This window comes from Bos javanicus, chromosome 16 (assembly GCF_032452875.1).
Source record: "Bos javanicus breed banteng chromosome 16, ARS-OSU_banteng_1.0, whole genome shotgun sequence".
NCBI lineage: Eukaryota > Metazoa > Chordata > Mammalia > Artiodactyla > Bovidae > Bos > Bos javanicus.
The window spans coordinates 78,339,267-78,364,975 of record NC_083883.1 but is presented as its reverse complement, the minus strand read 5'-3'; the positions used below and the strand labels follow the sequence as shown (position 1 = coordinate 78,364,975).

The 25,709-nt window shown below is 43.1% G+C and overlaps 1 protein-coding gene and 1 non-coding gene across 5 annotated transcripts in view; one reads left to right on the top strand and one right to left on the bottom strand.

Moving 5' to 3' along the window:
* The window catches only part of PTPRC (protein tyrosine phosphatase receptor type C), a 129,026-nt gene that overhangs the window by 32,143 nt on the left and 71,174 nt on the right, over positions 1-25,709 (bottom strand). For all 4 annotated transcript variants that reach the window (XM_061383709.1, XM_061383710.1, XM_061383711.1 and 1 more), the window contains 5 exons: positions 24,821-24,964; positions 21,369-21,488; positions 19,010-19,168; positions 17,070-17,278; positions 12,478-12,538 (listed from right to left, as the gene is read on the bottom strand). In XM_061383709.1, coding sequence (XP_061239693.1) covers positions 12,478-12,538; positions 17,070-17,278; positions 19,010-19,168; positions 21,369-21,488; positions 24,821-24,964 — 693 coding nt within the window. The remainder of the gene's footprint in view (positions 1-12,477; positions 12,539-17,069; positions 17,279-19,009; positions 19,169-21,368; positions 21,489-24,820; positions 24,965-25,709) is intronic.
* On the top strand, positions 10,887-10,993 carry LOC133228331 (U6 spliceosomal RNA). The gene has a single exon (XR_009730183.1). It is a non-coding gene; the product is annotated as a U6 spliceosomal RNA (small nuclear RNA).

Genomic DNA, 25,709 nt, shown 5'->3' with positions numbered 1-25,709 from the left:
GCCTGCTGCAAGAGTTGGGGGCACTGAATGTAGCAGTGGGTGCATGGGACTTTTGGAAGGAGGTTGCCATTGTCTTCATTACCTCCACCACAGTTAGTTCAGTTCAGCTCAGTTCAGTCGCTCAGTCGTGTCCGACTCTTTGTGACCCCATGAATCACAGCACTCCAGGCCTCCCTGTCCATCACCAACTCCCAGAGTTCACTCAGACTCACGTCCACTGAGTCAGTGATGCCATCCAGCCATCTCATCCTCTGTCGTCCCCTTCTCCTCCTGCCCCCAATCCCTCCCAGCATCAGAGTCTTTTCCAATGAGTCAACTCTTCGCATGAGGTGGCCAAAGGACTGGAGTTTCAGCTTTAGCATCATTCCTTCCAAAGAAATCCCAGGGCTGATCTCCTTCAGAATGGACTGGTTGGATCTCCTTGCAGTCCAAGGGACTCTCAAGAGTCTTCTCCAACACCACAGTTCAAAAGCATCAATTCTTCGGTGCTCAGCCTTCTTCACAGTCGAACTCTCACATCCATATCTGACCACAGGATCCATACATAAGTCCCAGGTAAATAACAGAGGGAACACAGCCCCACCCATCAACAGAAAATTGGATTAAAGATTTACTGAGCATGGTCCAACCTATCAGAACAAGACCCAGTTTCCCTCTCAGTCAGTCTCTCCACCAGGAAGCTCCAATAAGCCTTTTATCCTTCTCCATCAAAGGGCAGACTGGAACCACAATCACAGAAAACTAACCAATCTGATCACATGAACCACAGCCTTGTCTAACTCAATGAAACTATGAGTCATGCCATGTAGGGCCACCCAAGATAGATGGGTCATGGTGGAGAATTCTGACAAAACATGGTCCACTGGAGAAGGGAATGGCAAACCATTTCAGTATTCTTGCCTTGAGAACCCCATGAACAGTGTGAAAAGGCAAAAAGATAAGACACTGAAAGATGAACTCCCCAGGTGGGTAGGTGCCCAATATGCTACTGGAGATGAGTGGAGAAATAACTCCAGAAAGAATGAAGGGATGGAGCCAAAGCAAAAATAATGCCCAGCTGCGGATTTGACTGGTGATGGAAGTTTGAAGCTGTAAAGAGCAATATTGCATAGGAACCTGGAATGTCAGGTCCATGAATCAAGGCAAATTGGAAGTGGTCAAACAGGAGATGGCAAGAGTGAACATCAACATTTTAGGAATCAGTGAACTAAAATGGACTGGAATGGGTGAATTTAACTCAGATGACCATTTTATCTACTACTGTGGGCAAGAATCCCTTAGAAGAAATGGAGTAGCAATCAAAAGAGTTGTCCACAAAAGAGTCCAAAACGCAATACTTGGATGCAGTCTCAAAAATGACAGTGATCTCTGTTTATTTCCAAGGCAGACTATTCAGTATCACAGTAATCCAAGTCTATGCCCCAACCAGTAATGCTGAAGAAGCTTAAGTTGAACAGTTCTATGAAGACCTACAAGAACTTCTAGAACTAACACCCAAAAAAGATGTCCTTTTCATTATAGGGGACTGGAATGCAAAAGTAGGAAGTCAAGAAATAGCTGGAGTAACAGGCAAATTTGGCCTTGGAGTACAGAATGAAGCAGGAGAAAGGATAATAGAGTTTTACCAAGAGAGTGCACTGGTCATAGCAAACCCCCCCTTCCAACAACACTAGAGAAGACTCTACACATGGACATCACCAGATGGTCAATACTGAAATCAGATTGATTATATTCTTTGCAGCCAAAGATGGAGAAGCTCTATATAGTCAGCCAAAACAAGACCAGGAGCTGACTGTGGTTCAGATCATGAATTCCTTATTGCCAAATTCAGACTTAAACTGAAGAAAGTAGGGAAAACCACTAGACCCTTCAGGTATGACCTAAATCAAATCTCTTATGATTATACAGTGGAAGTGACAAATAGATTCACGGGATTACATTTGATAGACAGAGTGCCTGAAGAACTATGGATGGAGGTTTGTGACACTGTACAAGAGGCAGGGATCAAGACCATCCCCAAGAAAAAGAAATACAAAAAGGCAAAATGCTTGTCTGAGGAGGGCTTACAAATAGCTGCAAAAAGAAGAGAAGTGAAAAGCAAAGGAGAAAAAGAAAGATATACTCATTTGATTGCAGAGTTCCAAAAAATAGCAAGGAGAGATAAGAAACCCTTCCTCAGTGATCAATGCAAAGAAATAGAGGAAAACAACGGAATTGGAAAGGCTAGAGATCTCTTCAAGGAAATCAGAGATACCAAGGGACCATTTCATGCAAAGATGGGCTCATTAAAGGACAGAAATGGTATGGACCTAACAGAAGCAGAAGATATTAAGAAGAGGTGGCAAGAATACACAGAACTATACAAAAAGATCTTAATGACGTGATAATCATGATGGTGTGATCACTCCTAGAGCCAGACAACCTGGAATGTGAAGTCAAGTGGGCCTTAGAAAGCATCATTACAAACAAAGCTAGTGGAGGTGATGAATTCCAGTGGAGCTATTTCAAATCCTAAAAGATGATGCTGTGAAAGTGCTGCACTCAATATGCCAGCAAATTTGGAAAACTCAGTGGTGGCCACAGGACTGGAAAAGGGCAGTTTTCATTCCAATCCCAAAGAAAGGCAATACCAAAGAATGCTCAAACTACCACACAATTGCACTCATCTCACACGCTAGTAAAGTAATGCTCAAAATCTCCAAGCAAGGCTTCAACAGTACATGAACCATGAACTTCCAGATGTTCAAGCTGGTTTTAGAAAAGTCAGAGGAACCAGAGATAAAGTTGCCAACATCCACTAGATCATGGAAAAAGCAAGAGAGTTCCAGAAAAACATCTACTTCTGCTTTATCAACTATGCCGAAGCCTTTGACTGTGTGGATCACAATAAACTGTGGAAAATTCTTCAAGAGATGGGAATACCAACCACCTGACCTGCCTCTTGAGAAACCTGTATGCAGGTCAGGAAGCACCAGTTAGAACTGGACATGGAACAACAGACTGGTTCCAAATAGGAAAAGAAATATGTCAACACTGTATATTATCACCCCGCTTATTTAACTTCTGTGCAGAGTGCATCATGAGAAATGCTAGGCTGGATGAAGCACAAGCTGAAATCAAGATTGCTGGGAGAAATATCAATATCCTCAGCTATGCAGATGACACCATCCTTACGGCAGAAAGTGAAGAGGAACTAAAGAGCGTCTTGATAAGTGTCAAAGAGGAGAGTGAAAAAGTTGGCTTAAAACTCAACATTCAGCCCGGCCCCGCGCCCCGTCCAGCCAGCTCGCTCAGGCTCGCTCCGGCCCGGGGCCGCCCCGTCCGCCGCGCCCCCGCCGGCCGGACCGCAGGGCTCTAGGTGCCGCGCGGAGCCCCTCTGCACCGGTGCGAACGAGGCGCTGCGCGCGGTACGGAGCGTGGGCGCCGCGGTCGGCAGCCTGCGCCCATCTAGCACCCGGCGCGCCCTGCTTGCCGCGGCCCTGGGGACTGCGGGTGGGTGCCGTCTGGGCGCTGCGCACGGGCCCTGCTCGGCTGTCGGTGCGGAAATTCACAGAAAAACACGAATGGGTAACAACAGAAAATGGTGTTGGAACAGTGGGAATCAGCAATTTTGCACAGGAAGCTTTGGGAGATGTTGTTTACTATAGTCTGCCTGAAGTTGGGACAAAGTTGAACAAACAAGAGGAGTTTGGTGCTTTGGAAAGTGTGAAAGCTGCTAGTGAACTCTATTCTCCTGTGTCAGGAGAAGCAGCTGAAATTAATAAAGCTCTAGCAGAAAATCCAGGACTTGTCAACAAGTCTTGTTACGAAGATGGTTGGCTGATCAAGATGACATTCAGTAACCCTTCAGAACTAGATGAACTAACGAGGGAAGACGCATATGAGAAATACATAAAATCTACTGAGGAGTGAAAATGGAACCCCTAAATAAACTGCTTTGAAACAAACAAAAACCCCCTCAACATTCAGAAAACTAACATCATGGCATCTGGTCGCATCACTTTATGGCAAATAGATGGGGAAACAGTGGAAATAGAGACACACTTTATTTTCTTGGGCTCCAAAATCACTGCAGATAATGACTGCAGCCATGAAATTCAAAGACGCTTACTCCTTGGAAGAAAAGTTATGACCAACCTAGATAGCACATTAAAAAGCAGAGACATTACTTTGCCAACAAAGGTCCGTCTAGTCAAAGCTGTGGTTTTTCCAGTGGTCATGTATGGATGGGAGAGTTGGACTGTGAAGAAAGCTGAGCGCCGAAGAATTGATGCTTTTGAACTGTGGTGTTGGCGGAGACTCCTGAGAGTCCCTTGGACTGCAAAGAGATCAAACCAGTCCATCCTAAAGGAGATTCGTCCTGAGTATTCATTGGAAAGAGTGATGCTGAAGCTGAAACTCCAATCCTTTGGCCACCTGATGTGGAGAACTGACTCACTGGAAAAGACCCTGATGCTGGGAAAGATTGAAGGCGGGAGGAGAAGAGGGCAACAGAGGATGAGATGGTTGGATGGCATCACCAACTCAATGGACATGAGTTTGAGCAAGCTCTGGGAGTTGGTGATGGACAAGGAGGCCTGGTGTGCTGCAGTCCATGGGGTCAAAAGAGCCTGACACGACTAGGTGACTGAACTGAACTGAACTGAGAAGATGAGGAGTTCGCTGGACAGGTATCTGGGGGATGCTTGTTCAGGCACAGGTGGGATTAGGTGAGAGCCTCGAGGCAGAACACACCTAGCATCCAAGGGGCAGCAGGAATCCCCTGAGGCTAGAGTCGGGGAGAGGGATGGGCATCAGGAGATGCCAGCTGAGAATGTGGCTGGGAGTCAGCAGAGGGCAAGGGTAAGCTTGGAGGGGCTTGTGAAGCATTTAAGGTCACACTGGTGTGTGTGTGTGTGTGTGTGTGTGTGTGTGTGTTTGCTGTTTTGCTGCACCGCTACATTTGTAAGATCTTAGCTCCCCAGTCAGGGTTGGAACCTACACCCTCCAGAGAGAGCACCGAGCGCGAGCCACTGGGCCTCCAGGCTATGCCCGCTTACCTTGGTGTTTGAGTTAAATCTGTACCACCTGCAGGATTTTGAGTAGAGGAGTAATAAACTGCGACTTGGGCATTATACAGATTTTTATAACCCCCTTGTTGAAAGTACTATCATCCAGGCAAAATACGACAGTGCCTCAGATGAGGCCGGCAGCGCAGGTGTTAGGAGAAAGAAGTCATACAGCACCATCAGTGAAGACCACGAAGGCTGTGCGGAGCTGCCCTCAGGGAAACAGAAGCTCAGTTTGGGATCTGAGAGTCTGAAAGGACAAGTAGACAACCCAAGTGGAGATGCCAAGTAGGAAGCTGGCTAGAAAGGATCTGAGACTGGACAGAGGGTCTCCAACATACAGCTGTTGCTTAAAGCTGTGAAGACTGAATGATTAACCTGGAAATTAAAAGTGGATAGAAGTCCCAAGACTCAGTCCTGAGACATGCAGGGTTAAAAAGTAGGAGGAAAAGATGCAGCCGGCAAAGGGACTCTCAAGTGAAGCAGGATGAAAGGAGCTTTGCTGTTGACAGGTGTGCGGGTGAAGAACTAGGATGGCAGCTGAAGAAGAAACAGGGTCAGAAGAGATACTGCGGTTGCTCCTGCTCATTTGCTTTTAAAAACTGCATGCCGATGAGACCCACCCAGCAGAGGAGGGAAACGATGACCCAGGGAAAAAGAAGAAAGCTGTTAGTCATGGACGTTGGTTCCAGGACCAAGGGATTCCAGAGTAATGGCAAGAGAGAGATTATGGTGATGGATTACGAATTGACGTTGTGCATGGTGGGAGCCCTAAAGGAAATCAGTCCTGAATATTCATTGGAAGGACTGATGCTGAAGCTGAAACTCCAATCCTTTGGCCACCTGATGCGAAGAACTGACTCACTGGAAAAGACCCTGATGCTGGGAAAGACTGAAGGCAGGAGAAGCGGATGACAGAGGAGGAGATGGCTGGATGGCATCACGGACTCGGTGGACATGAGTTTGAGCAAGCTCTGGGAGTTGGTGATGGACAGGGAAGCTTGGCGTGCTGCAGTCCATGGGGTCACAAAGAGTTAGATGCAACTGAGGGACTGAACTGAACTGATGGTGGGAGTGGAGGACCTTTACCTACATCAGGGTTCACTACCGTTGCTGTGGTCACTGTGCTTCATGAAGATGGGCAGAGACCTAGCGTTATTCTCTTGTAGGTGAGGAAACAAATTCAACCCTCCTAAATCATGTTTCTAAGGCAATACAGAAATTATACATTTGAGGTGGGGGTGGGCTGAGAAGCCTGGATGCTTTGAAGGAGATGGGTGGTGAGGAGAATTTCCAGATGGTGCCAAGGTTTCCAGGTCTTGGTTATCTCATCAACCACTAATGTAGGCACCACGGCAAAGAAACTGCAGAGCGAACTCCAGCCTCAAGTCAGCAGGGACTTTCCCGCTGGAAGATCCCGAGACTGTTCTGGGTGAGCATGACCTAACCACGAGTCCTTTAAAAAAGCTGAAGTCAGTGATTTGAGGTACTGGAAGGACTCCCCAGGCTGTCTGGAGCAGGTCAGGTGGAAAGAACACGAGGGGCTTCTGGGAGCTGACTGCAAGCCCTGGCCCCGGGACCCCAAAGAAATCAGGTCAGCGGTCCCAGCACAGCAAGAAACAGGACTCCGCCAACCTGGATCAACCCTGGAAGCATTTGTATGCATATTCTCCAGATAAAAACTCATCCTGGCCGACATCTAGGTTTCAGAAGACCCAGTCACATGGAGCCGGAACTCTGACTATGGAATTGTGAGCTAATAAATCAACGGTGTGGTGTGAAGCCGCTGGTTTAACCCGTTGGACAGCAAGACAAAACGAATACACAGCCACCTGTCCTGTGTGCTTTCGGCTGGAGACAGTCCGTGGGGTTGAGGGGAACGACCGGTCTCCTCCCCTGCCCTGCTCCCCTCCTCTGCCCGTGGCTGGCCCTGGCTAACTCTTAAGCAGATTTCTTTTCTCTCCCTTGCTGTTAAGTGTGTCCAGGTAACTGAGATAAGGGTAGCAGGCATATCAATCACAGCTGGGTGTGGTATTTTCCACCCCATGAAAGACCCTCCATTCCCTTCTCCAGAGTGCTGGCTGGAGCTTGGTTGTCATCCCAAATTCAGGAGCCACCTCTGGAGAGGGAAGCCCCTGGGTCCGTGTGGAGCTTTGAATGAGTGTGTGGAGCAGGACTCTGCCCTCGACAAGGACATAAACATCCCCAGTTGGAGGAGAAACGGACCTAGAGCCCATCAGACAGAGTAAAGTAAGTCAGAAAGAGGAAAACAAATAATGCGTGTTAATGTCAGGATGTGGAATCTAGAGAAATGGTACAGACGAACCTCTTCACAGGGCAGGAGTACAGATGCAGATGCAGAGGGCAGGCAGGCGGGCACCAAGGAGGGGTGACGAGCTGAGGGCCGAGCACTGAGACACGCACGCTACCGCGGGGAGCCGCTGTCCGCGGGAGTTGGGGCTGGACAGCGAAGCCTGCCCAGCTCAGCTCAGCTCAGCTCAGCGCTCTGCGACGCCCTAGAGGGTGGGCTGAGGGGTGCAGGTCCAAGAGGAAGGAGATGCACGTATGCACGTAGCTAAGTCACTCCACTGTACAGCAGAAACCAACCCAGCAACTGTGAAGCAACTATACTCCAATTTTTAAAAATGATTAAGAAAATAAGCAGTGTCTACTCAGTTATGCCACAACGATTTGGGGATCTGTCTCTTACGGCATCCACCACTGTCTTAACTGATCAGTACCCCTCACTCATCCCACACTGACCGAGCAAATGCTATGCTTCCTATGACCACGACGGTCTCTGGGGATAGGACAGAAAACACGGCATAAAAGGCACCAGTTCGGAGGGAATCTTCCTTCTCTCTGGGGGCAAACGAACGCTAGACAGGTAAATAAGCCAATAAAACAATTATATGCTTTCCTTGGATTTAAGGGGGAAAAGGTAGAGAGTGTGAAAATAAGAGAAACCTATTTTCTACATGATCCATGGAAGATTTCCTGAGCATGAGACATTTCTTTCACAGCCGGAAGCATGGAGTGACTCAGCCAGGCCAAGGGCTGCCCAAACTGCATGTCTGGAGACAATGGATGATGCTGGAGAAAATAAATCAGTAACAACACAGGGAATCTCCGCGGCCCACACGGCCCCTTAAGGACGACGGAACTTCTAATCACCTTCTCCCGTGTGTCACTGTAACTAGGATAAAATTGCCAATGAGAACCAAACCCTCAAGGAAACCCTCTCACGAAAGATGGATGCCAAAATAATACATCAACTTTTGACTGCAAAATGTGACTCAGACAAACTCCAAAAGGCCAGCAAAAAGAAAGTGAACCAAAGAAAATTTTCCACAGATAGTAGTCTCCAGGTCACAAAGGCCAGTAGCATCCAGGAAAATAAGTGCAAAAGACCCGCAGACGACCAAGAATAAAGAGGAGAGCCGAAGCGTTCCCGGAAGAAAATAAAACAAGGGGGCACAGGGAAAGAAAAAGAAGCCGGGAAGTCACACGGGGCACAGTGGAACAACAGACATACTTCGAAAGAATTCTTCTACAGAGCTCGCATGGATTTATTTATTTGCCACACCATGCAGCATGTGGAATCTTAGCTCCCTGGGCAAGGACTGAACCCACAACACCCTGCAAGAAGCTGAAGATTCAGCCACTGGACTACCAGGGATGTCCACGGAAATATGTTCAAAGTCTAGATCCTTAAGCTTAGACTCCATCCCAGGGTAACATACTGATCAAGTGCCATCGTAAAGATATCTTAATGCATGCAAAATTGGAATATTTCCTTTTTACAGTACCAGATTAAAAAAAAAACATAAAATTTAAAAAATACATGAGATTCAAATGCAGCGATTCTAAAACGGGAAACCGATGAAGGGAAATTTTATAATGGCATCGGGGCTGTACCCTTTGAGAGCTTCAGAAGAAAAGGGCCCAAATGTTGTCAAAATATAGGTGGTAGAGTGTGATGCCAGAAAAACTGAGTAAAATACATTTTGAGTAGCTGTGCTTCTGCAATTCACAACTCAAGAGCCAACCCACCCTTGAGTAGATGTCACTATTAAAAGGGGACAACATGATTTATCTCTTAGGAGAATCTGTTGCTAGAAAGAGTTGATACTTTTTCTGCCTTATGGAGAAAGGAGGATGGGGTAACCCTATATCTCCACTGAAGGTAAAATACGATAAAGATGGACTAGCAGCTGTGTTACTTGATGACACGGCGGGCGTCAACACAATCCCTGAGTGCTACATGGCGTCTGGGCCAGGGCGGCTGTGGATGAAGCACCGTCCTGGTGAGAAGTGCTGACCTTGGCTTCCTTGAGTGCGTGCACCCAGCGCACATCATGTTACCGGGCTCACCCCTGTTGACACCGTTGGCAGCCGTGCCCACGGAACTGCTACATGATGTATCAGTTCCTTTCTTGACATGGAGCTTCTAAGCTGGGATGCTCTGCCACACGTGGCCTCATTCTTCTCAGTGGAGTCCAGAGGGTCGAAGTGTTCATGGTCCTCGGACTGTGGTGGGCAATGCTACCAGGAAGTCCTTGGCCAGATGCCACTTCTGATTGTGTTTCCTGCTCCGTGTTTCTCTGAGTGAAGTGGTGCCAAGCTGGTCTTAAAGATGGGTGTGTGAAATATCCAGTGGACTCTATGACCCCCAAGAGTAAGTGCTGCCACTATGAACTGCTCACATAATCAGAAAAACTCAATGAAGCTGTTGGTATTGTAAGAAAAGTGCATGGAAATAAAGTTCAAGAGAGCTGGCTGAATGTGTATGGATTTCACATCAGAAGCCTTCATTTAAAATATCTGAGCAGAAAGAACTAAAACTTTTTATGGAACCTAGTCAAGCAAGTTTGGAAAATAAGATGCTTTTATACATTCCCTCTTTGGAAAGACCTGGGGAAATAAAGCACCACTGAATGTGCACGTGCATATGAGCACTGGTGAGCTGCCATCTGAAGGGGCTTCCCTGGTGGTCCAGTGTTTAAGACTTTGCCTTCCAATGCAGGGACCGCAGGTTCAACACCTGGTCAGGGAATCAAGATCCCACATGCCTCACGGCCAAAATAACCGAAACATAAAATGGAAGCAATATTGTCACAAACCCAATAAAGGCTTTAAAAATGGTCTACATCAAACAAATCTTAAAAAAATAAAAATAAAAACCAGCTATGCTTGGTAACACCGCACTTGGAGGTCTGAATTTAACTTAATTTACAAAGCTAACAAGCAGAGAAAACTTAAACAGTGCTAGGTCTTCTTCCTCCACAGGCTCAGACCAATAAGCAACTCTCGAAAGAGCAGCAGATGATATTGTTTTTAGACATGGAGGTAACTATAAGAAGAACTGAAAACAGAAATAGTGAAAAGTGGGTGTTCTGGTGAGCAGAACGAGCAGAGGTCAGTGGTGGCATCCAGCTGTTATCCTCACTGTTGCAATGACGTTTAATCCAGCTGTTCTCCTCACTGTTACAATGACGTTTAATTTCAGTGATTTTTCCTACACACAGCTCTATTTTGATTAAAGCATTTTTGCATGCGTACTCTGTCAAGTCAGACTTTTTGTGATCCCATGGACTGTAGCCCACCAGGCTCCTCTCTGCAGCCAAGAATACTAGAGTGGGTTACCGTTTGCCTCTCCAGGGATCAAACCCAGGTCTCGTGCATTGGCAGGTGGATTCTTTACCACTGAGCCACTGGGGAAGCTTTTAGGGACTGTTTATCCTAGCTTAGTTGGGTAAATCAGCATAGATTTGTAAGAACACCTGCTTCTGCCAAGCATACAGTTGAGGGACAGAAAAAAAAAAAAAAAAAAGAAGAGTGTTGGCTTCTGCAGCACATACACTAAGACTGAAACAATAGAGAGAATTTTAGTGCCACTCCTGCGTAAGGGTGACACACAAATTCATGAAGCGCCCCATATTTGGGGGGAGTTTGGGATGAGCAGATGCAAACCAGTGTGCATACTGAATAGATTATAATGGATAAACTACAAGGCCACACTGTATAGCGCTGGGAACTATATTCAATATCCTGGATAAGCCATAATGGAAAAGAATATAAAAACAGAGTGTTTTTAGACGTATGGAGAAGGCAGTGGCACCCACTCCAGTACTCTTGCCCGGAAAATCCCATGGACGGAGGAGCCTGGTAGGCTGCAGTCCATGGGATCACGGGCAGTCAGACACAACTGAGCTACTTCACTTTCACTTTTCCCTTTCATGCGTTGGAGAAGGAAATGGCAAACCACTCCAGTGTTCTTCCTGGAGAATCCCAGGGACGGGGGAGCCTGGTGGGCTGCCGTCTATGGGGTCGCACAGAGTCGGACACGACTGAGGCGACTTAGCAGCAGTGACATGCTTCACCGTACAGCAGTAATTAACACAAGCTTGTAATCAACAATTCAACCTTACATCAATAAAAAGTAAGTTCAAAAAAAGGTAATTTCTAACACGGTCCACAAACGATTTCTACACGGAGCACAAAACAAATGTGCTGATTCCTAACAGGAAGAAACATCATAAACAGAATCATAATAGGAGTCTGTGTATATAAATCCTTCATGAGTTATTTTATGAAACCAACCAACTTTTAAAAATTGAATTTCCTAAACTGAACTTAAGATATTATTTTCTTTTCCAGGAAACCTCAGGTTGGATACATTCAGTTGATTGAAAAGCAATGTCCAGAATGACCAAAATCCTGCTTATGATAAATAAACAGCTTTGGCTAACTAAGTCTAGTTTTTGGTCACGGGAGGTAAGGTTGACTGGTTTGATCTCTGGGTAGGAAGATCCCCTGGAGGAGGAAATGGCAACCCACTCCAGTATTCTTGCCTGGGAAATCCCATGGACAGAGGAGCCTGGCGGGCTACAGTCCATGGGGCTGCAAAGAGTCAGAGGCACTGATCGACCCAGCAAACACACAAAGCATTTGTCTGAAAAAAAAAATACAAACAGCAAACACACACATGCCCACGGAGATAAGATGACTGAAGGTACCAGACCGCCCCTCAGCTTACTTTACATCCAAACATGCTTATGTCAGAAGACGGGTGACTGAAGACAATAGCGGAGCCTTTCTTTCAAGTTTTCGGATAAATGCCAACAGGACAAAATATTCCACTATGGCATTTATTGAGTATCGTGGAGTGGCCAGGTGCGTGCGGACAGGAGAAAGGGCCCCACAACACGCAGGGCGGCCCCGAGCCTGCCCAAGTGCAAGGCCTTATTTCAGTATAATGTTCACCTGCACGTACATTTGCTCACACAACTTAAAATATAATGTTTATGGAAATATATAATTTGAAAACTTAATAATTACATATGAGTACAAATGTAAAATAATAAAGCATTGGAAGCGTGAACACATATCCCATGAAAACAGAATAAATAGCCAAGAGAAGACTTACAAGATGTTGATGCTGTAACACTCTCCCGAAGACCAGCAAATTTTGTATTGTTATAATAGACCTGGGTTTCAGAAATGAGAGAGAAGAAGGTTTTCTAAATTAAATTTGTGAATCACAATATAACAGATTCCTATTTGTCATATATTGCTGTTTATTTTCATTAAAATGTATACTGGATAACTTGAAACTTCGAGACTATGGCGATAGTCTATTATCAAATTTCTTAAATATTTACCAGTGAAACGATATAAAGAAATCTTATCCCATTTAGCAATAATAATAATACTGATAGTTATGGTCAGCAAGAACTAAGTGGACACAAAGGAATAAAATCCAACACACCAAAGTGTTCATTATTCAAAGTTAAAATTCCCTATGAATAGACTAATATCTTCACATTTCTTTACAAAGGAAATTCTGGTGTATACTGCTTACTAGAGTTACACATACTCTGTACAAAAAATTTTTTAAGACTAAGTGGAAACAGTTTAATGTAAGAATCACGCTATTTATATTAAAGTGATTTTAGTTCATAAGGGTTAAAATGATACAAATCGGTGACATGGCAACATCTACAGTTTAGACGTAAGGAGTTCAAAATATTAAACATGATCGAGCAAAAGCAATTAGACACACAAAGGAAACTGCACGGACCCAGAAAGCATTAAGAATCTTCAGTCAAAAACAAAACGATTGAGTAAAAATAGATTTGAACAGTATAATTAAAAGAGATTAATGATAAATATACTTTGGCAATCTGATGTGAAGGACTGACTCACTGGAAAAGACCCTGATGCTGGGAAAGATTGAAGGCGGGAGGAGAAGGGGACGACAGAGGATGAGATGGTTGGATGGCATCACTGACTCGATGGACATGAGTTTGAGCAAACTCCAGGCCTTGGTGATGGACAGGGAGGCCTGGCGTGCTGCAGTCCATGGGGTCGCAAAGAGTCGGACATGACTAAGCGACTGAACTGAGCTGAATGGTAAATATGATAGATCTGTAACAAAAAAACATACCTAAGCTTTTACCCTGTGGAGGATATACAATCTCCCCAGTACTCGCAGAATGTTTATAAATATTTATCTCACATTGAGCTGTAAAAAATAGTGTAAATTTCAAAGGGCAGAAATTGTAAAAGCCCAGTTATCTTTTAAAAATAATAATTAAGTATAATACAAAAATGCAGGAACTAGAAATGCGCAAACATTTTCTTTAAAAAAATTAATTTAAAATGCTTCCAAATTACAATTACATACTCTATGGGAATTATCAATAATTAGAACAATCTACTTTAAAAATCCATTCATTCAATTTTATGTCAGTCATTGAGAGATTAGGGATAAAAGACATGGGATAGAGTGAAAATTTTAGCAAAGGATAATCGGTAAGTTTAAAACTTTTTCTTAGTTAATAAAAAAGAAAAGGAGAAAGAAATAGTCAAAAATCACTTTCAGTTCCCAAACTAGCAGAACATCAAAATAAACCTGCAATAATGGAAAGTAATACATTAACAACTATAAAAACAACTGTATTGATTTATTAACCAGAGATAAGACTGGTGTGGAAAGCTAAAATGTTACTCCTTCATGAAGGTATAAATGCAGCAGCGGGTTCTGAAATAAACATAAAAGCAAGTTATGGGAACTGCAGAGAAGAAAACAACAGTCTTTTGAAGAGTGAGGAGGAGAGTGGAAAGCTAACTGTCTCCTAGTGTGAATTTTAAGATTGCACTTTAATATAATGTTGAGCTATATTTTTCCAGAATAAGTTATCACGATTGACACGTGGGAGGAGGAAACTCCAGACAGAGAGAAGAGTCCTAAGTTCCTAAAGAGAGTGAAACCTGAGTGTTTTGAGAAACAGAAAGAAAGCCAGTGCGCCTGGAGCTTCCTGGGTGCTGAGGAAGATGAGGTAAAACGGACAATGATAGGCAACAACAGTGCATTTGTTTGGGAAAAGAAAAGAAGTGCACTCATTCAAACCCCCCTATACTGTGGGGAGGAATGTGAATCGGTGCGGCCACTATGGAGAACAGTATGGAGGTTCCTTAAAAGGCTAAAATTAGAGCTATCATACGGCACAGCAACCCCACTCCTAGGCACAAATCCAGAGAAAAACATGATCTGAAACGGTGCATGAACTGCGATGTTCACTGCAGCACTGTTTACAACAGCCAAACACGGAAGTAACTTAAATGTCCACCAGCAGAGGCATGGACAGAGAAGATGAGGTACATGCATGCCGTGGGATATCGCTCAGCCACAAAAGGAGCTCAACAGTGCCGTGTGCAGAGGCGTGGGTGGACCTGGTGAAGTAAGTCAGAAAGAGAAAAACAAACGTCGCTTATGTGTGCTGAACTTAGAAAAACAGTAGAGATGAACTTATTTGCAAAGCAGAAATAGAGACATAGATGGAGCAAACAGACATGGTTACCAAAGGGGAAAGAGGATGTGAGATGATCTGGGACATCAGGAGTGACATATGGACACTATTGATACTGTGTATAAAATAGACAGCTAGCGAGAGCCTGCTGCCCAGCACAGGGAGCTCTCCTCAGTGCTCTGTGGCGACCTAAATGGGAAGGAAATCCAAAAAAAGGGGATATGTGTGTACATGTATGACTGATTCACTTTGCCGTACAGCAAGAAACTAACAAAACACTGTAAAGCAACTCTACACCAATGAGTTAATTTTTAAAAAATCTTAAATTATATGTAACTTCCTTTTGGCCCAATACATTCTTTTTCAGGAATTTATTCAGACAGAGACAATAAAAGACATATTCAAAGACGCTGTTATTTTCCAATAAGAGTGTTTACTTATTGTTGCTTTTAACAGAGACTAAAACAGTTATGGTGAGTAGAATGCAATAAAGCCATAAGACAGAACCTTGTGCAACCATTAAAAATTAGTAGCAGAATATTTAATACGGAAAAATGTTCATGATACAGTGATTTTTGAAACATGCAGTTTATCAAACTGTGTGCTTTTATCATGGAACTGATGAGACAATGAGAAATATATCCAGTTTCTGACACAGAGCTCCTAAAACCTTTGTAATTTCCTGCGTGCATGCTCAGTCATTCAGTCGTGGCCAACACTCTGTGACCCCATGGACTGTAGCCTGCCAGGCTCCTCTGTCCATGGATTCTCCAGGCAAGAATCCTGGAGTGGGTTGCCATTTCCTCGTCCAGGGAATCTTCCGGACCCAGGGATCAAACCCAGGTCTCCCACATTGCAGGCAGATTCTTTCTCACTGAGCCACCGGGAGTGATAATCTTTTCTTCTACTGAAGTAACTCTGAGTGGGTTCCCAGATGGCCCCCACAGGACTGCCAAGACCAAGCCATAGTCAGTCTTGGAATTTTCAGCCCCTCCCCCCATTCTCGTGAGAAGGGGGAAGAGTGGAAAATGGAGTTAATGACTGATCGCGTCTGTGTGATGAAGCCTCCAGAAATTCCCAGAAGTACAGGGTTCAGAGAGCTTCCAGACTGGGGAGCACATTCACACCAGGAGAGAGACACACCCCCAACTCCAGGGGGACAGAGGCTCCTGCACACAGACCCTCCCAGACCTCCCTACATATCTCTTCAGCTGGCTGTTTACCTGAATCCTTTCTCACAGCCTTTAAGTATCTGCCTGAGTTACGTGAGCTGCCTTAGTAAATTAATCAAACTCAAGGAAGGGGTGATGGGAGCCCCTGACGTGGAGCCCAATCGAGCAGAAGTGATGGGCATCTCTTAGCTGTCATTCCGAAGTGGGGTGGGGCCAATCTCATGGGACTGACCCCTCCCCTGGACATTCCAGGGGAGTGCCCCTGGAATACGGCACTTTCTCTGGGTAGATGGTGTTGAAATTAAATTAAATTATGGGGCACCCACCAGTCATCTCAGATAGCTGCTGGACATGGGGAAAAACCTGTACACATGTGGAGACCAAAAGTGTCAAAAGTGTTTCAGGTCTTCAGCTTTCTTTGGAAATTCTTCTCTGTATTTCTTACAGGGAATAAACACAGGAGACAGAATGAACTGAATGAGCTGAGGCTGTCTCCTATAGCAAAAGGAAAAGATTGAGCCCTCCCATTTTAGAAACACATACACAAAATGTGATCAGTAGACGGTGAGTTTATGGGTGAGGTTTTAAACTCTTTGCATACATTGCTATTTCCTGACATTTTTTTTTCTATTTTCTAACCTCAATGTACCTGTAAAAAAATATTTGTAATTAAAGAAAGCTCACATTAGTAAAGACACAAAGCCAAGAAGAACAAAAGACGTGGCAAAGTAATAACCAATAATTATCATTAATAAATAATAACAACTTGTGCACTGTGTTTCTTGACATAGGAACAATAATTTATAAGTAGTCACGCTGAAGGTCAAAAATATTCCAACCAAATATCTGCCATAAATCATACTATAGATGAAAAGTATGGGGTCAAAGTTTTAAGACTTATCAAGTGTGATTCCTTTAGACATCAGAGCTTCTCAAGCTTGTGTGAACACTAGTCCTAGAATTATTTAAGTGCTGCAGAATAATAACTATAATATATATCAGTTCTGGAGTGATTATAGAAATTGTAATCTTACCAAAAAATTATATTCTGTTAAATACTGAAGATCTTCTACCAAGAATCTGCATTCTGGTCCTGAATCGTTTTTAACCAAGGTATTTCCAGTTCTTACTTCCAAATAGTACTTCCCTTCGGGGCCATTAAGCTGGTTAGGACGTTTACAGCTCACAGCTATAGTATTTTCTGTCTTCCGTGAAGCACTTAAACCATTGACCTTGCTTGGCTCTATCAAAATGAAAAAAAAAAAAAAAACACAGCGGTTACTTTAACCATTTGTTAAATGAATATTTAAATTACTGGATAATATATGTGAACAATATAAAACCATTCTAAGTGCTTATTTGGGGATGGGGAAATTAGGAGATAATGTACATAAAAAAGCTGTTTAAGAAAACATCTGAAAATAAATTACACATCTTTCAATGAATATTGCATATAAGTTGCACTTGAAACTATGAGATTTTTGTGATTCTCCCAAAGAGAGTGTGCTGTTCTTCTTGTTCTTCAGTCACTCAGTTGTATCCAAGATTTTGCAACCCCAAAGACTGCAGCACCCCAGACTTCCTGTCCTTCACTGTCTCCTGGAGTTTGCTCAAACTCATGTCATTGAGTCAATGATCCATCCAACCATCTTATCCCCTGTCGCACCCTTCTCCTCCTGCTCTCAATGTTTCCCAGAATCAGGGCCTTTTCCAGTGAGTTGGGTCTTCATATCTTGTGGCCAAATTATTGGAGCTTCACCTTCAGCATCAGTCCTTCCAATGAATATTCAGGATTGGTTTCCTTTAGGATGGACTGGTTGGATCTCCTTGCAGTCCAAGGGATTCTCCAGAGTCTTCTCTAGCACCACAGATTGAAAGCATCAGTTGTTTGGAACTCAGCCCTCTTTATGGTACAATCCTCATAGCTGTACACGACTACTGGAAAAACACAGCTTTGACCATATGGACCTTTGCTGGCAAAGTGATGTCTCCGCTTTTTAATACGCTATCTAGTTTTGTCACAGAGAATGTGTAGAAGTAGAAAACAGAGGAAATGAAAAGAAGGGGCAGGGAGGGAAGAGATAGTGATGGGGAAACCTCGAAGGCCTACAGATGGCTCAGGCCCTCCTTTTGCAAGCACTTACATGACCCTGGGGATACCTGGCTGAATTCTTCATCAGCAACAAATCGTCTTTGTGTCTGTGATAGCACAGGAATTCAGGAAAATAACCAAAGTGTAAAGTGTGAGGACTTGGACTTCTGAAGCATGAACTTAAATGACATTAGGAGCATTTTATACCCAGCCCCGAGTAGAACACCTGTCCTCTGTGAGCCTAGCCCCAGGGAGGGTCTCTGGAGCCCTGGCTGCTGATCTGCACAGGGCTGTTTCTTCTGTCCCGACCCTCATGGAGTTCAGTCACCCCAGAGACGGATGGAGCTCTGCACCTGGAATCCGTGGCACTTCCCCTTGGTGGCAAGAATCAAATGAATGTAAAATGTGACTTAAAACAGTAGGCAGTTCACTGTAATGAGAAGAAAATGCTGTCAAAGTATTATGGTTTATGAAGTGCCTGTCATGCAAGCAAAAGTCAGCAAGTGAATGGTTTATGAGTGTGGGATTCTCATGTATCTGATAGCAGTCGAAATTTCCAGACAATAAAGAAAATAATAGGTAATTCATTTTTCTCTAAGTTGGTTAGGTACTTAATTGCCTGAATTCTTACACACTGTACCAGCTCATATGTTCTCAGGCTTCATTCGTACAATTCTGTGATTATACCTGAAGGACACAGAGAAAACCTCAAATGAGAGCTTTTAAATTGTTGTTTTTTAATTATTATAAACCCTAGATATTAACAAATGTGCCAAGTCAAAGTGCTTCCCAAATGAAGAATAAATGTGAACTTGCTGTTTAAACAGCTTAGACTTTGCTTCTCACCATTCATAGAAAAAAGCACTAAAGTTCATAACTTACTTGCTGGATCTGTCCAAAATGTATAGGTCGCATTTCTACTGCGAGTTACTTTTCCTGTGACCCGGGCTTGTAACACCACCGTATAGTTTGTGAAAGGTCTCAAATTGTGCAAATCTATTCCGTCCTGGGTTTTATCCTGAGGGATGCAATTTCGTCCACCTCAAAGGGAAAAACAGAAACATTTATTAAGTCATCAAAAGCCAGGATTACCACATATTTAACTTGGTCTGTACATTAAATCATTCTGAGCCCACTCCAAACTGAGTGACTGAAATACAAAAATGTTTGTGCTCAGAAGTACATACTACTATCAGCAAATGTATTGAATGAATGTAATTACTTCAAATAAACTCAAATATTCCAAACTAATGGTTTCATAGTTAATTTGGTACATAACATATTAATAAAAGAGTCCAAGCATATCAGTGAAGATGGTTTATTTTCTTTCTGAGAAAGCACAGCCCATGGTGGATATTACGAAAGTCTTTTTTCCAATACTTTAGTGAAACTTTTTCTGATAACCTCCAAACTTTGAACTTTGGTATGGCTACTGTTATAAACTTCAGATGCAGAATCCATTTGATCACCAATAACTCCGTCTCCTTGTCCTACTCCTCTGAGCACTACAGGAATTGAGACGATGAGGGAAAGCAGCGGAGTCTGAAGGCCGCAAGAGACAGGGGACTGCGGGTGAGCTGGGTCCGAAGGACCCTTTGAGCAGAGTCAGTGCGTGAACCACCGTGGAGGCTGGATTCAGCCAGTTACCAACCCAGTTTCTGAGAAAAGGGCACACAAAGCTCGATGTTGTATCCCTCCCTGCCCATCCCTCCCCACCCATTCTGTTCAAGGATTATAACAGGGCAGTCATAAATTTGGATAGCACTGAATAAGAAGGATCTGTACTCGTTGCAAAAAATAAACAAAAACTTGTCTGACCACAATAACCAATGCATTACCTCCTTCTAAGCCTACTATTCAAATGCTTTTTTAAACTGTATAGAATACAAAGGAACAATAAACATTGTTCCATAAATTCCCTCCATATACTCTGGCATTGAAAGAACTCCATAGTGGAGAGAGAATATAAAAAGTGAGGAATACAGCAAGGGAAAATGAGAAGGAGATTCAGAAAAGAGAAAAGAAAACCAATGTGCTCACACAGAAACCAAGCAAAGAGAGCTCACAGGAGAGGGGTCCAGTGAGGCAGACTATCCGACCATCCTGCTGTTTTATCTTCCTATAATTTCCACTTTTCTTTTCTCATAGACATAACTTTTCAAAGTACCATAAGCTCAAATACACGGCAAACATTTCTTCTCCATATGAGAAGACTCCATACGTCCTCTTATGCTAACTGGAAAACTACATGTGCGTGGAGCTTTGCTTTAGTAGTCTGATTATTATGATTCAACCAGCAAAAGGCATATGTTATCAAAATATACAATAACACGCTGAAGAGAAGTGGCTTTCTGCCTTGAAATCTGAAAATTTCACCTACCCACCAAACAGATGGAACTCTGTGAGATGTTCAACTCAAAACTACTTTAAACTATAGGGCAAGGACTGTCAAGAGGGCTATCCCAAGGGCTGAGTCTATTCTGAGATGGTCCACAGTCCCCACTGTCTTCTAAAGGCATTTTAGATACTTCGCATCGTCCAGGAGAGGTCTGTTCTCTTAAATAGTCCCTCCAAAGGAAGGGCGAGCCCAGTGGTTGGACTTCTGCAAGAAGTTTCATGCTAACTAGAACTACGTTCTAAGATTCCACTGGCCAGTAAAGTGCCCTCCATGACTAAACAGGAATATGTTCATTTTTATTCACCCAATTTTGTGTGTGCGCCAGCTGGATCAAGCTACGGAAGTGGTTTGTTTGTCGTCCAGAACAATAAGTTCAAACCAGTGCAGCTCACTTACATAATATGTGGAAGACAGCTGAGTATTATCATCCAGAGATTTTCTTTCTCTAGGCTTTAGAGTGTAAAGATTATAAGTAAGAAGGTCAAGAAAGACAAGCAATATTGGGGATGTTCTGAGCTTCAGGCATCTCAGAGGCTGGGGAGTCCATAGTGAGTGGAGGCAGTTCTTAAAATCAAGACATATAGGATGCCCATCACGGTTGCTGTGTAGAAAGCTCTGTGGCTCACTCACTTCTTCCATATATCTGCTGCTGCTAAGTCACTTCAGTCGTGTCCGACTCTGCGTGACCCCATAGACGTCAGCCCACCAGGCTCCCCCGCCCCTGGGATTCTCCAGGCAAGAACACTGGAGTGGGTTGCCATTTCCTTCTCCATCCATACATCTAGTGTTTTCCAATTTTAGATTTATCTTTCCTGATATGGAATTAAATTTTCTACAAGTTACCTGGAGAAATCCAATAGCAAAGAAAGACTCTGTCAAAATAGCTTTGAGGTGGTGTCCAGGTACACTTTCCTTCAGTTGCATTTTTAGCAGAACAAGTAAAATTCTGAGGTGCTTCTGGTTCTGTTGAGAGAATAAGAAGATAAAATGTGAAAAAAACAAGACATAGAGAAACCATTTTTCATATTATTAGCATGCATTGTTAATAGTCATAATTTGATTAACTATGAATCAAAGATGAAATTGTAAGAAAGATACCTGCTCTTGTTACATTTTCTTTAGAGATCATTTGGCTCAGAAAGTAAAGAATCTGCCTGCAATGCAGGAGACCTGGGTTCAATCCCTGGGCTGCAAAGATCCCCTGGAGAAGGGAATGGCAACCCACTGCAGTGTTCTTGCCTGGAGAGTCTCACAGATAGAGGCGCCTGGCAGTTTACAGCCCATGGGGTTGTAAAGAATCGAACACAACTGAGCATATAACACTTCTGTATATCTTCTTTTGTAGCTACACGTTTTATAAGGTACTAGAGGATTGACTTTGTTAATAATTCATTTACTATTCAGTACCTACATTCATGGAAGAGACTGGCTTACAGTGGCCTCATCTTTGTGCATGTTTGGTATCCACATAACAGTATGCCTAAGCCTATTCCAAACCCTAACAATAATCAAAGTGAGTTGATAGATTTACATGTTTTCTATACTGTGGGGCAGTTTGGATAGGACAGAAACTAAGCTTACCTTTCTGGTTTATCTTTTTTAAAGGGTAGGTGAAGTAAGCAGACAGGGAGTGTGAAGTGAGTGAAGAGGTATTAGACTGTGATTTTAAGTCTAATTTTCTAACTCTTCCCCTAGGCAAATGCTCATAATTTGTATGTTCTAGAAAATTATTCACTTTATCTAACTTTTTATATTGGATATGAGATTCTTTATAATCTGTGAAATTTCTGCTGCTGCTGCTGCTAAGTCGCTTCAGTCGTGTCCGACTCTGTGCAAACCCATAGACGGCAGCCCACCAGGCTCCACCATCCCTGGGATTCTCCAGGCAAGAACACTGGAGGGGGTTGCCATTTCCTTCTCCAACGCATGAAAGTGAAAAGTGAAAATGAAGTCGCTCAGTCGTGTCCGACTCTTTGCAACCCCATGGACTGCAGCCTACCAGGCTCCTGTGTCCATGGGATTTTCCAGGCAAGAGTACTGGGAGTGGGTTGCCATTGCCTTCTCCATGAAATTTCTACTCTATTTTTAATGTCCTTTTGTTAATGCATGGGGGAAGGTTGTTTTGCTAGAGGTCTATTTTATTATTCTTTTCAAAACCAAGCCTTCAAACTGATTAGTAAATTCCTAGTATCTTTGCTTATTTCTTCTTTCCATAATCTGTACTCCAGCCTTTGTTATTTTCTCCTTTCTAATATCTTTGTATTTTTTTTTTTCTGGTTCTTTTCTAAGCACTCTCCATTGATTTCATTCAATAGGAGCTAAGCAATAAAAGTTCCCATAAATTATCACTTGATCTTACTTAAGGTACAAATTCCCCTCAAATATGTCTTTACTTTATTCGAGTCTGAATGCCTTTGCTTCAAAAGGTAAATTTAAACCGTTTTATTTATATTAACTTTTGATATGGTGATTTGTTTAGTCGCTAAGTCGCGTCCGACTCTGGCAACCCCACGGACTGCAGCCCGCCAGGCATCTTTGGCCATGGGATTTCCCAGGATTTCCCTAGAACACTGGAATGGGTTGCCTTTCTCTTCTCCAGGGGATCTTCCCAACCCAGGAATCGAACCCAGGTCTCCTGCACTGCAGGCAGATTCTTCACCAAGTGAGCTATGAGGGAAGTCCGACTTTTGATATACTTTGACATTTCTGCTCTTTTACCTACTGTTTACTACTTAGCCTTTTCTGTCTCCCTCTCTGCCACATTTTTCCTCTTCCTTCCCCTCCCCTTCCCCATTTTTCTTCTCCTCCTCCTCCCCCTCCTCCTCCTTTCTCCTTTTCCTCCTTTAACATGTAGAACATCTTTTATTCCGTAACTTTCTTCTACTGATTATACACAATGTCATCTATTTATCTGTCCTTCATATTTTTAATGGTTGTTCATAAATTGCCTCACAATTAACATATTTTCCTAGTAAATTTCTAAAGTCAACTGGAGTCTCTTCTGGTTGTTTAGTCACTCAGTTGTGTTCAACTCTTTGGACTGCAGCACGTGAGGTTTCTCTGTCCTTCACTCTCTCCTGGAGCTTGCTCAAACTCATGTCCCTCGAGTCAGTGATGCCATCCAACTGTCTCATCCTCAGTCATCCCCTTCTCCTCCTGCCTTCAATCTTTCCCAGCATCAGGGTTTATTTCAATGAGTCGGCTCTTCACATCAGGTGACCAAAGTATTGGAGCTTCAGCTTCAGCATCAGTCCTTCCAATGAATATTCAGGGTTGATTTCCTTTAGAATTGACTGGTTTCATTTCCTTGCAGTCCAAGGGACTCTCAAGAGTCTTCTCCAATACCACATTTCGAAAGTATTAATTCTTTGGTGCTCAGTCTTCTTTATGGTCCAACTCTCACATCTGTACATGACTCCTGGAAAAACCATCCCTTTGACTATATGGACCTTTGTCAGCAAAGTGATGTCTCTGCTTTTTAATTCACTGTCTCGGCTCATTATAGGTTTTCTTCCAAGGATCAAGCATCTTTTAATTTCATGGCTGCAGTCATTATCTGAAGTGATTTTGGAGCCCAGGAAAATAAAGTCTGTCATTGTTTCCATTTTTTCCCCATCTATTTGCCATGAAGTGATGGGAACAGATACCATGATCTTAGTCTTAAGTCAGCTTTTTCATTCTCCATTTCACCTTCATTGAGAGGCTTTATTTCTACTAATCTCTTTACTTCCATTAAATATAACTGAAGTTTTAGCACTTTTTTATTCCTTCTCCCTGCCATCTTCCAGATGCTGTTATTTTCCAGAATTTTATTTTTCAATTGCTACTAGTTATAATAATCTTGTTATTATTTATGTTGCTGGCTTCTCAGTAGTAACAACTATTATTTTGCTATCAACAATTCGCTTTATCACTGCTTCTCATTAGCTTCTGTGCTCACCTTACTCCTGTGAGAGGCAGGATTTGAAAGTGGCCCAGAAGAGGCAGGAGACATCAAAAGGAGGAGGCTGCTACAGGAGCGAGGAGACGCAATGGGAATTGTGTGAACAAGCATGTCACTTACCTCACAGTCTTGTTTCCACCTGGACCTCACAGCAGCCTACAGTTTGCAAAAACTTCATGGAGGTTTGGATTCTCTGTCATTTATTTCTAAATTTTCACTTTAAAATGGACACAACGCCTTTTTGTGAAACCCTTTCTCCAAATTCATAATATCTTTTTCTATGATTCTCAAAGAATCATAAGACTATAAAAAGAAAAGAAATTTAACATACAAACGTAAGCAATATACTCACCTCCAAAATCTGTTTCAATAGTTTTATTTTGACTAATAAGAAGCTGTTGATTATAGAGTACTTGTGAACTACAAGTATAATTAGTTCTGGGTTTAAGATTCCTCACTTTAAATGTGTCTTTATTATAACTTGGAGAACCGCCATCTAAAAAAAATAAGGATTGCATATGAGTATATGAATGTAATATATCACACTTAAATTTCACTTTGGTTTTATATCTATGCTATGCTAAGTCACTTCAGTCGTGTCTGACTCTGTGTGACCCCATAGACGGTAGCCTGCCAGGCTCCCCTGTCCCTGGGATTCTCCAGGCAAGAACACTGGAGTGGGTTGCCATTTCCTTCTCCAATACATGAAAGTGAAAAGTGAAAGTGAAGTCGCTCAGTCGTGTCCGACTCTTAGCGACCCCAAGGACTTCAGCCCACCAGGCTCCTCCATCCCTGGGATTTTCCAGGCAAGAGTACTGGAGTGGGGTGCCATTGCCTTCTCTGACTTTATATCTATAGTTAATCTATATCTATAGTTAATCTCTATTAGATTAAAAACCTATGCAAATGGTCAAAACAATAAGTAAAAGATCCAGAGATCTGCTGCAATAACGCATGGTTTTGCTACACTCATTTTTAAAGAAAACACTGGTAAGTAGAAGTGAACTTGAGAGTGTCTCTAATTTAACTGAAGAAATGAGGCGTTAGTTCATCGTTCTCTGTTGAGAGTTGAGACTGCATTTGAGTCAGCCTTCATCGCGTAGATAATGAGATCACAGTTATGTCGTCAGCCTGCCACACGTTCGCTCTTGCCTTCCTCATCCTGCTCATGCCCAAGCTGTGTGTCCCCGAAACATGATGTCTATAACCAGTCCCACGCTCCACCCTCTGTGAGAGTGTGT